The 13,854-nt window shown below is 43.5% G+C and overlaps 1 protein-coding gene across 1 annotated transcript in view; it reads left to right on the top strand.

Annotated features, from left to right (window-relative positions):
* The window catches only part of PIGZ (phosphatidylinositol glycan anchor biosynthesis class Z), a 30,178-nt gene extending 16,780 nt beyond the window's left edge, over nucleotides 1-13,398 (top strand). The window contains exons 2-3 of the mRNA XM_073358912.1: nucleotides 8,001-8,219; nucleotides 11,746-13,398. Of these exons, the coding sequence (XP_073215013.1) occupies nucleotides 8,001-8,219; nucleotides 11,746-13,358 (1,832 nt within the window). The 3' untranslated portion in view covers nucleotides 13,359-13,398. The remainder of the gene's footprint in view (nucleotides 1-8,000; nucleotides 8,220-11,745) is intronic.
* The last annotated feature ends 456 nt before the right edge of the window (nucleotides 13,399-13,854 follow it).

Here is a 13,854-nt window from a genome sequence, read left to right as displayed (position 1 = left end):
TTACAGCTTTTCTCTGACCTTGGCTTGGTAAACGCTGCCACCACCCAAATGCAAAAAACCCAACCTTTGAACGCAGGAAGGCGCTCTTGGGAAAACAAAGGAAATTAGCTGTAGCTACCAGCTAATCAAACAACATGCACAAACCTCTTAGGACACCAAAAATCCAATCCTGTTCTTAAAGGTAAATTTTATTAAAAACAAAAAGGAAAAAAAATTACATTTGGAACTTAGGCTTTTGCTAGATTTTTAAAAGAGCAATTCCAAAATCAAGCACCCAAAATAGCTTCTTGGGTGCTCAGCTTAAAGGTTACAAGCAAACAAAAGCATCTAGGGTTAGCACAGAGGAGATCCGCAAGCCAAAATAAACCTGATTGTGTCTGTCTAAACATTCCCTATCCAAATAATTTCTTCTAGGTATGGACGATGAATTTTCATACCTGGTTGAAGCCTTACACAGCATCGCTGCTCCATCCTTGCAGCCCAGAGAACAACAACAGACAAAGGAAAAGTTTCTCTCCCCATTTTAAAAAGTTCTACCTTCCCATTGGCTCTTTTGGTCAGGTGCCAACTCCTTTTCTTTTACCTGTGTTAACACTTTACAGGTAAAGCAAGCAGAGAACGGACCAAGAGGGATTTTACAGCTAACTGGCTGGCTGGGTGTCCATCAAAGAGAGCTACTCCCCTGTCCCTTCATGTATCACACTAACAATGATGAACTAACAATGCACAATCATTGTCCCCCCTTAATCTACTCAATTTTCACCAGCATTATTTTCGCATGTAATGTAGATGAAACATTAGACTTTAACTCAGTCAGAGTAAAGTCTTTGCATTCTAAAATCTCAATGTGGGGTGGGGTGTCACTTTTTATATAAGGGCCTTTCTGCTATTAGGGTAATGACTTCTGTCAGGGTTCCCTCCTCACTGTGAACTCTAGGGTACAGACGTGGGGACCCTCATGAAAGACCCCCTACGCTTATTTCTACCAGCTTAGGTTTAAAAACTCCCCAGGCGCACATTCTCCCTTGTACCTTGGGTTTAAGTAACGCTGCCACCACCAAGTGATTTAGCAAAGAACCAGGGAAAAGGACCACTTGGAGTTCCTCTTCCCTCAGCAATCCCCCCAAGCCCTTACACACCTTTTCCTGGGGAGGCTTGAGAATAATATCCTAACCAACTGGTTAAAAAAATCATCAAAGACCCAAACCCCTGGCTCTTGGAACAATGGAAAAACCAGTCAGGTTCTTAAAAGAAAGATTTTATTTAAAAAAAAAAAAGAAAAAGAAAAGTAAAAATCATCCCTGTAAAATCAGGATGGAAAATACTTTACAAGGTATTCAGATTCAAAACACAGAGGATCCCCCTCTGGGCAAAACCTTAAAGTTACAGAAAACAGGAATAAACCTCCTTAACACAGGGAAAATTCACATAAAACAAAAGATAGACTAATCCGCCCTGCCTGGCTTACCTATACTGGTTGCAATATTGGAAACTTGGATTGGGATGGGTTGGAGAAGATGGATTTCAGTCTTGCCCCTCTCAGTCCCAAGAGAGAACCCCCACACGAAACAAAGAGCACAAACAAAACCTTCCCCCCTTGCCCCCAAGATCTGAAAGTATCTTCTTTCCCCATTGGTCCTGTTAGTCTGGTTGGCACCTGGCCATTTGAGTTTCTTAACCCCTTACGGGTAAGGAGGAATTCTAGGCTATCCTTAGCTCTGTGTTTATGACAACTTCCGATCACACCATCACTAAAATGTTGCAGGCTGAGATGTCTTTAATTTGTGGCTTATCCACATGTATGTGTACTGTTCGAGTACTTTTGTCTGTGGACTCAAGGTATTTTACATGTATACTAGGAGGCCCAAATGGGTCTTAGAGCTGTACTTCGCTCTTATATAGGCAAGGTGTAAGAGTATTAAAGTGTCACTGTACCTTAAGAAATATAAACTGTATTTGGAAACATACAAGATGTAAGTCATTTACCTTTTTGTACTTTTCATTGTCTGTTTCTTTATGAGAAAAGAACAGGAGTACTTGTGGCACCTTAGAGACTCAGCCCTGGTCTACACTAGGACTTTAGGTCGAATTTAGCAGCGTTAAATCAATGTAAACCTGCACCCGTCCACACAGTGAAGGCCTTTATTTCGACTTAAAGGGCTCTTAAAATCGATTTCTTTACTCCACCCCTGACAAGTGGATTAGCGCTTAAATCGGCCTTGCCGGGTCGAATTTGGGGTACTGTGGACACAATTTGACGGTATTGGCCTCCGGGAGCTATCCCAGAGTGCTCCAATGTGACCGCTCTGGACAGCACTCTCAACTCAGATGCACTGGCCAGGTAGACAGGAAAAGAACTGTGAACTTTTGAATCTCATTTCCTGTTTGGCAAGCTGCAGGTGACCATGCAGAGCTCATCAGCAGAGGTGACCATGATGGAGTCCCAGAATCACAAAAGAGCTCCAGCATGAACTGAACGGGAGGTACTGGATCTGATCGCTGTAGGGGGAGAGGAATCCGTGCTATCAGAACTCCGTTCCAGTTTTCGAAATGCCAAAACCTTTGTCAAAATCTCCCTGGGCATAAAGGACAGAGGCCATAACAGGGACTTAAGGAGCTGAGGCAAGCCTACCAGAAAACCAGAGAGGCGAACGGCCACTCCGGGTCAGAGCCCCAAACATGCCGCTTCTATGATGAGCTGCATGCCATTTTAGGGGGTTCAGCCACCGCTACCCCAGCCATGTAGTTTGACTCCTTCAATGGAGATGGAGGCAACACGGAAGCAGGTTTTGGGGACGAAGAAGATAGCTCACAGCAAGCAAGCGGAGAAACCGGTTTTCCCGACAGCCAGGAACTGTTTCTCACCCTGGACCTGGAGCCAGTAACCCCCGAACCCACCCCAGGCTGCCTCCTGGACCCGGCAGGCGGAGAAGGGACCTCCGGTGAGTGTACCTTTTAAAATACTATACATTGTTTAAAAGCAAGCATGTGAAAGGATTAATTTGCTCTGGCATTCGCGGCTCTCCTGGATGTACTCCCAAAGCCTTTGCAAAAGGTTTCTGGGGAGGGCAGCCTTATTGCGTCCTTCATGGTAGGACACTTTACCACTCCAGGCCAGTAACACGTACTCGGGAATCATTGTACAACAATGCATTGCAGTGTATGTTTGCTGGCTTTCAAACAACATCCGTTCTTTATCTCTCTGTGTTATCCTCAGGAGAGTGAGATATCATTCATGGTCACCTGGTTGAAATAGGGTGCTTTTCTTCAGGGGACACTCAGAGGAGCCCGTTCCTGCTGGGCTGTTTGCCTGTGGCTGAACAGAAATGTTCCGCGCTGTTAGCCACGGGGAGAGGGGATGGTTGAGGGGGTAGCCACACGATGGGGGGGAGGCAAAATGCGACCTTGTAACGAAAGCACATGTGCTATGTATGTAATGTTAACAGCAAGGTTTACCCTGAAAGAGTGTAGCAACTGTTTTATAAAATGTCTTTTTAAATACCGCTGTCCCTTTTTTTTCTCCACCAGCTGCATGTGTTTCAATGATCACAGGATATTCTCCTTCCCAGAGGCTAGTGAAGATTAGAAAGAAAAAAAAAACCACACTCCTGATGAAATGTTCTCTGAGCTCATGCTGTCCTCCCACACTGACAGAGCACAGACAAATGCATGGAGGCAAATAATGTCAGAGTGCAGGAAAGCACAAAATGACCGGGAGGAGAGGTGACGGGCTGAAGAGAGGGCTGAAGCTCAAATGTGGCGGCAGCATGATGAGAGGAGGCAGGATTCAATGCTGAGGCTGCTGGAGGATCAAACCAGTATGCTCCAGTGTATGGTTGTGCTGCAGCAAAGGCAGCTGGAGCACAGACTGCCACTACAGCCCCTGTGTAACCAACCGCCCTCCTCCCCAAGTTCCATAGCCTCCACACCCAGACGCCCAAGAACGCGGTGGGGGGGCCACTGGCCAACCAGCCACTCCACCACAGAAGATTGCCCCAAAAAAAGAAGGCTGGCATTCAATAAATTTTAAAGTTGTAAACTTTTAAAGTGCTGTGCTTAAAGTGCTGTGTGGCATTTTCCTTCCCTCCTCCTCCACCCCTACTGGGCTACCTTGGTAGTCATCCCCCTATTTGTGTGATGAATGAATAAAGAATGCATGAATGTGAAGCAACAATGACTTTATTGCCTCTGCAAGCGGTGATCGAAGGGAGGAGGGGAGGGTGGTTAGGTTACAGGGAAGTAGAGTGAACCAAGGGGCGGGGGGTTTCATCAAGGAGAAACAAAGAGAACTTTCACACCGTAGCCTGGCCAGTCATGAAACTGGTTTTCAAAGCTTTTCTGATGCGTACCATGCCCTCCTGTGCTTTTCTAACCGCCCTGGTGTCTGGCTGAGCGTAACCAGCAGCCAGGCGATTTGCCTCAACCTCCCACTCCGCCATAAACGTCTCCCCCTTACTCTCACAGATATTGTGGAGCACACAGCAAGCAGTAATAACAGTGGGAATATTGGTTTCGCTGAGGTCTAAGCGAGTCAGTAAACTGTGCCAGCGCGCCTTTAAACGTCCAAATCCACATTCTACCACCATTCTGCACTTGCTCAGCCTGTAGTTGAACAGCTCCTGACTACTGTCCAGGCTGCCTGTGTACGGCTTCATGAGCCATGGCATTAAGGGGTAGGCTGGGTCCCCAAGGATAACTATAGGCATTTCAACATCCCCAACAATTATTTTCTGGTCTGGGAATAAAGTCCCTTCCTGCAGCTTTTGAAACAGACCAGAGTTCCTGAAGATGTGAGCGTCCTGTACCTTTCCCGGCCATCCCACGTTGATGTTGGTGAAACATCCCTTGTGATCCACCAGAGCTTGCGGCACTATTGAAAAATACCCCTTGCGGTTTATGTACTCGCAGGCTTGGTGCTCCGGTGCCAAGATAGGGATATGGGTTCCGTCTATGGCCCCACCACAGTTAGGGAATCCCATTGCAGTAAAGCCATCCACTATGACCTGCACATTTCCCAGGGTCACTACCCTTGATATCAGCAGATCTTTGATTGCGTGGGCTACTTGCATCACAGCAGCCCCACAGTAGATTTGCCCACTCCAAATTTCAGGTTTCAGAGTAACAGCCATGTTAGTCTGTATTCGCAAAAAGAAAAGGAGTACTTGTGGCACCTTAGAGACTAACCAATTTATTTGAGCATAAGCTTTCGTGAGCTACAGCTCACTTCATCGGATGCATACTGTGGAAACTCCAAATTGATTCCCAACTGACTGGTAGCTGTCTGGCGTTGCAAGCTTCCACAGGGCTATCGCCACTCACTTCTCAACTGTGAGGGCTGCTCTCATCTTGGTATTCATGCACTTCAGGGCAGGGGAAAGGAAATCACAAAGTTCCATGAAAGTGCCCTTACGCATGCGAAAGTTTCGCAGCCACTGGGAATCGTCCCAGACGTGCAACACTATGCGGTCCCACCAGTCTGTGCTTGTTTCCCAAGCCCAGAATTGGCATTCCACAGCATGAACCTGCCCCATTAGCACCATGATGCATGCATTGCCAGGGCCCATGCTTTCAGAGAAATCTGTGTCCATGTCCTGATCACTCACGCGACCGCGCTGACGTCACCTACTCGCCCGGTATCACTCTGCCAGGTTCTGGTGCTGCTGGATAATGTGTGTGGTGTTCAATGTGCTCCTAATTGACAAAGTGAGCTGAGCGTCCTCCATGCTTGCCTTGGTATGGCGTCCGCACAGAAAAAAGGTGCGGAACGATTGTCTGCCATTGCTCTGACGGAGGGAGGGGCGACTGATGACATGGCTCACAGGGTTGGCTTGCAGGGAATTAAAATCAACAAAGGGGGTGGCTTTACATCAATGAGTATTTCAGGCAGGACTTCACGGAGGGTTCCAATAAGAAATGGTGCACCTAAGTAATTGTTCTTATTGGAACAAGCAGGTTGGTCTGGCCTCTGATTGATACATGGCTAGATTTACCTCACTGCACCTTCTCTGTGAGTGACTGCAGTGTGACCTAGAGGAATGAGTCCCCTAGACGGGGGGAGGGGGGGAAGCAAATGAGTACAAAACAAATCTGGTCTATTTCTTGTTTTGACCCACTCCATCTATCTTTTACATCTTTGGCTGGCAGCAGACGGTGCAGAAGGACTGCAAGCCATCCACATCTCATGGCTGCTCGGCAGAGGACAGTGCAGTAGGACTGCTAGCCATCCTCATCTCTTGCCTGCCTGGCAGAAGATGGTACGGTAGGACTGCTAGCAATCCGTATCGCCTGCCTGCTCACCATAAGATGGTTCAATAGGACTGACTTCAGGACTAAAGAGAATGACCTGATCAAGTCTCTCCAACTTTAGTCCCTGCGCCCGTCTGCTCAGGCGCTCCTGGCTGATGTGGCCGGGAGCACCTCGGACATGATGATGACGGCTACCAGTCGTACTGTACCGTCTGCTGCCACAAGGCAATGGGTTGATGCTGCTGTGTAGCAATGCAGTACCACGTCTGCCAGCACCCAGGAGACATACGGTGACAGTGAGCTGAGTGGGCTCCATGCTTGCCGTGGTATGGCGTCTGCACAGGTAACTCAGGAAAAAAGGCGCGAAACGATTGTCTGCCCTTACTTTCACGGAGGGAGGGAGGGAACGGGGGCCTGATGATATGTACCCAGAACCACCCGTGACAATGTTTTAGCCCCATCAGGCATTGGGATCTCAACCCAGAATTCCAGTGGGTAGCAGAGACTGCGGGAACTGTAGGATAGCTACCCACAGTGCAACACTCCGGAAGTCGACTCTAGCCTCGGTACTGTGGAAGCACTCCGCCGAGTTAATGCACTTAATGCACTTAGAGCATTTTCTGTGGGGACACACACACACTCGAATATATAAAACCGATTTCTAAAAAAACCGAATTCTATAAATTCGACCTAATTTCGTAGTGTAGACATACCCTAACAAATTTATTAGAGCATAAGCTTTCGTGGGCTACAGCCCACTTCATCGGCTGTATAGAATGGAACATCTAGTAAGAAGATTTTATATATATATATATATATATATATATATATATATATATAAAATGTGACCCATATTGAATTTATTTCCCTAAGTTAAGTATCGTCACACCTTCTTGTCAACTGTCTAAATGGGCCATCTTGATTAGCACTACAGAGTTTTTTGTTTTTGTTTGGTTTTTTTTCTCCTGCTGATAATAGCTCATCTTAACTAATTAGCCTCTTACAGTTGTATGGAAACTTCCAATTTTTCTGTCTGTATCTATAGCTCTTCTTACTATATGTTCCATTCTATGCATCCGATGAAGTGGGCTGTAGCCCACAAAAGCTTATGCTCTAATAAATTTGTTCGTCTCTAAGGTGCCACAAGTACTCCTGTTCTTTTTGCGGATACAGCCTATCACGACTGTTACTCTGAAACCTGTTTCTTAATGAACATCAATAAACATTTAATCTAATCTAGCTATTCTGAAAGAAATAAATGCTGTCCATTCGTTCCTGTTGGGCTGTACTGATACTGTACATGCTATACTCATACTGTACATGCTCTCATAGTTTTAAGTGGGTTGTGTTAATTTTATTAGAAAGTAATCTATTTTCCCAGCTGAGTGCAGTAGGTAAGTCTGTAAAAATGCAGATACATTCTCTGAGCATGAAAATTGAGTAAAATGAGCCTGCAAATGGATACTGGGGCCTACAGTTACTTCATGTTTTTAAGGGAAAAGATGTGATAGGGTGTATTCATCCTGTGGGCCCAGCTGTGAGAATGTGTCCGTAAAGGCTGTGCAAGGCCTTCACCCATTCAAGGCCAATATTAGCCATAAACCTGTACATCAGAGGGGAGACTTTATCCCTAATTAGTTTTCATTCATACTTCCATGTACCTTTGCTTTATAGTTTTTAGGAATGATTGACAATGTTTTTCTCTCTTCGATGGGCAAGATTTGTTCCTGTAATAAACTTTTTGTCCATTTCAGGGTCAAAGTTAATGATCCCATGGCAACTGATGTTTCTAATAGTCCAAGTCTGTGACTTCGCCCAGACATCATTCAGTTCTGGCAAGCGGAGTGAACTTAGGATGTCAGCCAAGACTTTCTGGGGGATTCTTGCTCTGCTCCGAATTTTCTGGTGCCTTCTTCCTCAGACAGGTTACCTTCATCCTGATGAATTCTTCCAATCACCTGAGGTCATGGCAGGTAAATTTTCCTGCATTTGTGCACGGTTATTTTTAGAAACCCACATTTAGAACTCTACATTCTAGTGGTTTAAGCAGGAAACATTACATTATTCACATTATCAGACGTAAAAAGGCAGCATTGTTGAGCAGTTGCCTGTCCCTTTGACAGGCAGTGTGACTCTGAGCAGGTAACTGAACCTCTCTGCTTCAGTTTTTCCATCTGTAACATTAGAATAATATAGTACTTGCTACCTCAATAGGTCAATATACTCTGAGGCTAAAATCATCAATGTTTGTAAAGTATGTAATTGTACAGCTGGATTCTGATTGGATTATTGTGCTATTCTGATTATGTGAGAATGGTTACAAACACAACAGTCCACAGATGGCCCCCTGTACTGGTCTTCAATCTATAAACAGCAAATCTGCCTGTTGCTCCTAAAACACAGGATCTGGTCCAAGAGGTAAATACAGCTGAACTGCTTGATAATAGTGACCATAATGTAATTTAATTTAACATCCTTGTGGGGGGCAAAATACTAAAGAAGCCCACCACTGTATCATTTAACTTCAAAAAGGGGAACTGCATAAAAAAGAGGAAGCTAGTTAAACAGAAGTCAAAAGGAATAGTCACAAGAATGAAATTCCAGCAAGCTGCATGGAAACTCTTTAAAAACACCATAAGAGGGGCTCAAATTAAATGTATACTCCAAATTAAAAAAAAAAAAAGAGGTCCAGAAAAAAATGCTAGCATGGCCAAACAACAGAATAAAAGGGGCAGTTAAAGTCAAAAAGGCATCCCTTAAAAATTGAAAGTAAAATCCTACTGAGGAAAATAGAAAGGAGCACAAACTCTGGCAAGTCAAGTGTAAAAGTGTAATTACACAGGCCAAAAAAGAATTTGAAGGGCAATTAGCAAAAGACATAAACTAACAGCCAAAAAAAAAAAAACCTAAATACATCACAAGCAGGAAGCCTGCCAAACAATCAGTGGGGCCACTGGATAATCCAGGTGCTAAAGGAGCACTTAAGGAAGATATGGCCATTGCAAAGATTTGCAAAATTTAGCTTCTCTGCATCAGTCTCTCAACTGCAGAGGGTGTGGGAGAGATTCCCACACCTGAGCCATTCTTTTTAGGTGAAAGATCTGAGGAACTCTCCCAGATTGAGGTGTTGATAGAGGAGGTTTTGGAACAAATGGATAAATTAAACATTAATAAGTAACCAGGACCAGATGGTATTCATTCAAGAGTTCTGAACGATCTCATATATGTAATTGCGGAATTACTAACTGTGGTATGTAAACCAACTGCTTAAATCAGCTTCTGTATCAGGTGACTGGAGGATAGCCAATGTGATGCCAATTTTTAAAAAAGGCCCCAAAGGCGATCCTGACCATTACAGACTGGTTAACCTAACTTCAGTATCAGGCAAATTGGTTGAAACTATAGTGAAGAACAGAATTATCAGATGCATAGAGGAACACAGTTTATTGGGAATGGGTCAATATGGCTTATGTAAGGGAAATCGTGCCTCACCAATCTATTAGAATTCTTTGAGGGGTTCAACAAACATATGGAAAAGGGTGATGCAATAGATATAGTGTATTTGGACGTTCAGAAAGCCTTTGAGAAGATCCTTCACCAAACACTGTTAAGCAAAGTAAGCAGTCATGGGGAAAAGAGGGAAAGTCATCTCATGGATCAGTAACTGATTAAAAGACAGGAAACAAAGCATAGGAATAAATGGTCAGTTTTCAGAATGGAGAGCGGTAAATAGCAGTGTCCTCCAGGGATCTGTACTGGGACTAGTGCTGTTCAACATATTCATAAATTATCTGGAAAAAGGAGTAAACAGTGAGGTGGCAAAGATTGCAGACGATACAGTATAGTTAAGTCTAAAGCAAACTGCAAAGAGTAACAATGGGGATCTCACAAAACTGGGTGTATGGGTAACAAAATGGCAGATGAAATTCAAGTTTGATAAATGCAGAGTAATGCACATTGGAAAGTATAATCCCAACTGTAAATACAAAATGATGTGGTCTAAATTAGCAGTTACCACTCAAGAAAGAGATCTTGGAGTCATTGTGGATAGTTCTCTGAAAACATCCGCTTAATGTGCCATGGAAGTCTAAAAAGCTAACAGAATGTTAGGAACCATTAGGAAAGGGATGGATAATAAGATAGAAAATATCATAATGCCACTATATAAATACATTTATGCCCACACCTTAAATACAGTGTGCTGTTCTGGTTCCTCCCACATCTCAAAAAAGATATCTTAGAAATGGATAAGGGGCAGAGAAGAGCAACAAAAATGATTAGGCGTATGGAAAAGCTTGCCAGAGAGATTAAAAAGATTGCGACTATTCAGCTGGGAAAAGAGAAGATTTGGGGGGGTGGGGTTGGTAGAGGTTCACAGAATTGTGAATGGTCTAGAGAAAGTGAATAAGGAAGTGTTATTTACCTCTTCACATAACACAATAACCTAATAAAATTAATAGGCAGGAGGTATAAAACAAACAAAAGGAAGTAATGCTTCACACAATGCACAGCTATTGGGCTTGATGCAGCAAATATTGACTGAAATTCTATATGCTTTGTTAAGCAAGTGGTCAGGTTAGGTGATCACAGTGGACCCTTCTGGCCTTAAAGTCTCTGAATTCTTCAGGCTCTCTGTATGCAAAACACCTATTGAAGATAATGGATATTCTGCATGCTGGGTGGCTGTAGCATTGGACCCTAATTCTATTATCTAGGAATTATAATTGATTAATAACAAACCTATGTCTAGTATATTTATATAAAATGGGCAGGTTGTTTGAAAATATTTTGAGAGCTGAACTTTCCATTTGAACATTTTTAGATTAATAATACTTAGCCTTCATAATATTTTTCATCTACAAAAAGCACTATACAAGTACTAACGAATCCTCACAACCCCCATGTAAGGTGGGTTCTGTATGTATTATAATTAAGGATATGATTTTTTCATGGAGGTCATGGATTCTGTGACTTTAACAGACCCCTGTGAGTTCTTGAGCTTCTTCCCTGGCTGCAGGAACAGCAGCCAGGGCTGGAACAGTGGCAGTCCTTACAGCTGGAGCAGCGGCAGGGGGCTGGAGCACTCTCCAGGGCCAGAGCAGTAGCCAGGATTGGAGCACCCCGGGCGGTCAGGGCTGAGTCAGTCCCCAGGGCTGGAGCAGCAGCTGGGGCTGGAGCATCTCCCATGGCCGGAGCAGGCCCTCGCCTGAAGCAGCCCCCATAACCGGAGCAGCTGCCAGGGCTGGAGCAGCTCAGATGGTAGAAGTTTTTATTTTGGGAACAGGAAGATCTGATTTCTCTTTCTGTTTTCACTGTGAAGTTCTAAATAGCCATGATGGACAACATAATAACTACTCTGAAGTCCTAGATGGTTATAGTTTTGTTACAGTATTATTGTCCGCTAAACCATGCTGCTTCTCACACTAAACTGTATTTTTAATACACATATACTGGTCAATTTACCAAAATGTGTCATCTGCTTTTCTTCTCCCTCCACAGGAGATATTTTAGACCTACAAGTCTATTATCCCTGGGAATTCCTTTCCAGTTCTCCTTGTAGAACCGTTGTGTTCCCATTAATTACATCTGGCTTTACCTACTGGATGATCAAGTCTTTGCAACAGCTGGGCATGTGGCCAAATGGCATCAACAGCTACACCCTTCTTGTGTCACCTCGTCTTCTCCTCACCACCTTTTCTTTCATACTAGACTATAGCGTGTATCGGCTAGCTCCTTTCTGGGGTGCAGATCAGTGGAATGCCCTGGTTCTGCTTGCTGGGTCCTATGTCACACTAGTATTTTACACAAGAACATTTACCAACACACTTGAAGGACTTCTGTTTGCCCTGCTGATGGTACTAGTATCTCCAAAAGCAGTTGGTTATGGAACAGCACCTAAGTCAGACATCAGCCAGGTGAAACCTACCAGTAGCAGTCTCATAGGGATTATAACAGTTGCTGGGTTTTTCAACAGGCCAACTTTTCTGGCATTTGCTTTAATGCCACTGCTTTACTGGGCAGTTTTAAATGCCACTTCTCAGCACAGCATTAAAACTATTGCAAACCACCTCTTGAAGCTTGTTTCAAGCACAGCTTTCACTGCCACCATCTTCACAGCAGCTGACACGTTATATTTTACCTCCATTGGATCAGAGATTAGCCTATACAGCATTAAAAAGAATGGCCTGTTAAGCACCATAGCTCAAATAAATCAGAAAGTAATAGTGACCCCTTTTAATTTTCTCCGCTATAACCTTAATCCCCATAATCTTGCACAGCATGGGATTCATCCACGATTTACTCATTTTGTAGTCAATGGGATAATGCTCTTTGGGATCCTACACATTCTGGCCATCAGTGTTGGTTTAGAAATGCTGAAAATAAACATCCGTCAATTATCATGGATCAGACTACATAATCATAGGCCACCTACAATGTTGGTGCTTGCCAAGGGCAATCCAACATTATTATCATTCTATTTTGTTCCTTTGGCATTCCTTTCCCTGTTCAGCCACCAAGAACCTCGATTCCTCATTCCTCTTATTTTACCACTAGTTCTATTGATCACACAGCAGAATAGAACCCTGAAGTGGAAACCCATCATTATTATTTTCAATGTTCTTGGTGCCCTTTTATTTGGGTGCTTACACCAGGGAGGGCTGATCCCATGCCTGTCTCATTTAGAACAGCTCATACATTCTCCAGAATCCCTGAACCATCCAACACACTATACTCTACTCTTTGCTCATACCTATATGCCTCCCAGGTTTCTGCTCAGTATCAATAAGAGAGACCCACTAGTAGAAATAATTGATATGGCTGGAACTGAAGAAAACACCCTCTGCCAAACGCTGGGACAATTAGCAAACAACATTGCTTGTGGGACTAGAGAGACTGATAAAGAAAGAACTTGTAATTTTTTTGTTATAACCCCCGGTACAGTCAGAACAACAATACAAAAATGTGGGGTTTTGTTCAAGAATGAGACATTAATATTTCCACACTTGACAATGGAAGATCCACCACAAATATCCTTTCTATTCAGTGAAAAATGGAGAAGTCAGTTAGGACTATACATCCTTCAGATAGACAGAAATGATCAGAGCTTTTAGTTATTTTAGTTATTAGTTTTAGTTATGTTTCACTTTTTAATTTTATTTAGTTCTGGTGAAAGTTGCTGGATCAACAGTTCTGGAGATTGACACTCTCTCACTTTATTCACAGACACAAGTACAGCACAAACAGTGGGAGTGCAAACTTCCCCATATTGTCCCCCCACTATTACCTTCACCGGTGTTCTTCAGCCCTGTTCTGGATGGATGCTATCTAAGTGTGAGCTCGTTCGATCTCCAGCATCGTTTTAACATTGTTTGCTACTGAGAGAGGAGAAAATCAGAGAAAAAAGGCTGAAGTTCTCTCCACAAAACTTTCCAGATAGTTTTGGATCAGTTCTTCTCATGTCAGGTGTATTGTTTTGTTTTTTTGATTTTTTTTATTGTGTCTCTTTTGGATTATACTTTATTTATATGTATTAATGCTGCAGCTAAGCATTCAGGGTCTCCTCCTAGTAGTTACAGCAGGCTCCAGTCATGATATACAATTCATCTT

The sequence above is a fragment of the Lepidochelys kempii genome, chromosome 9, assembly GCF_965140265.1.
Source record: "Lepidochelys kempii isolate rLepKem1 chromosome 9, rLepKem1.hap2, whole genome shotgun sequence".
NCBI classification, from domain to species: Eukaryota; Metazoa; Chordata; order Testudines; family Cheloniidae; genus Lepidochelys; species Lepidochelys kempii.
Note: the sequence above shows the minus strand (reverse complement) of the source record. Positions and strands in the feature narration are given on the sequence as shown.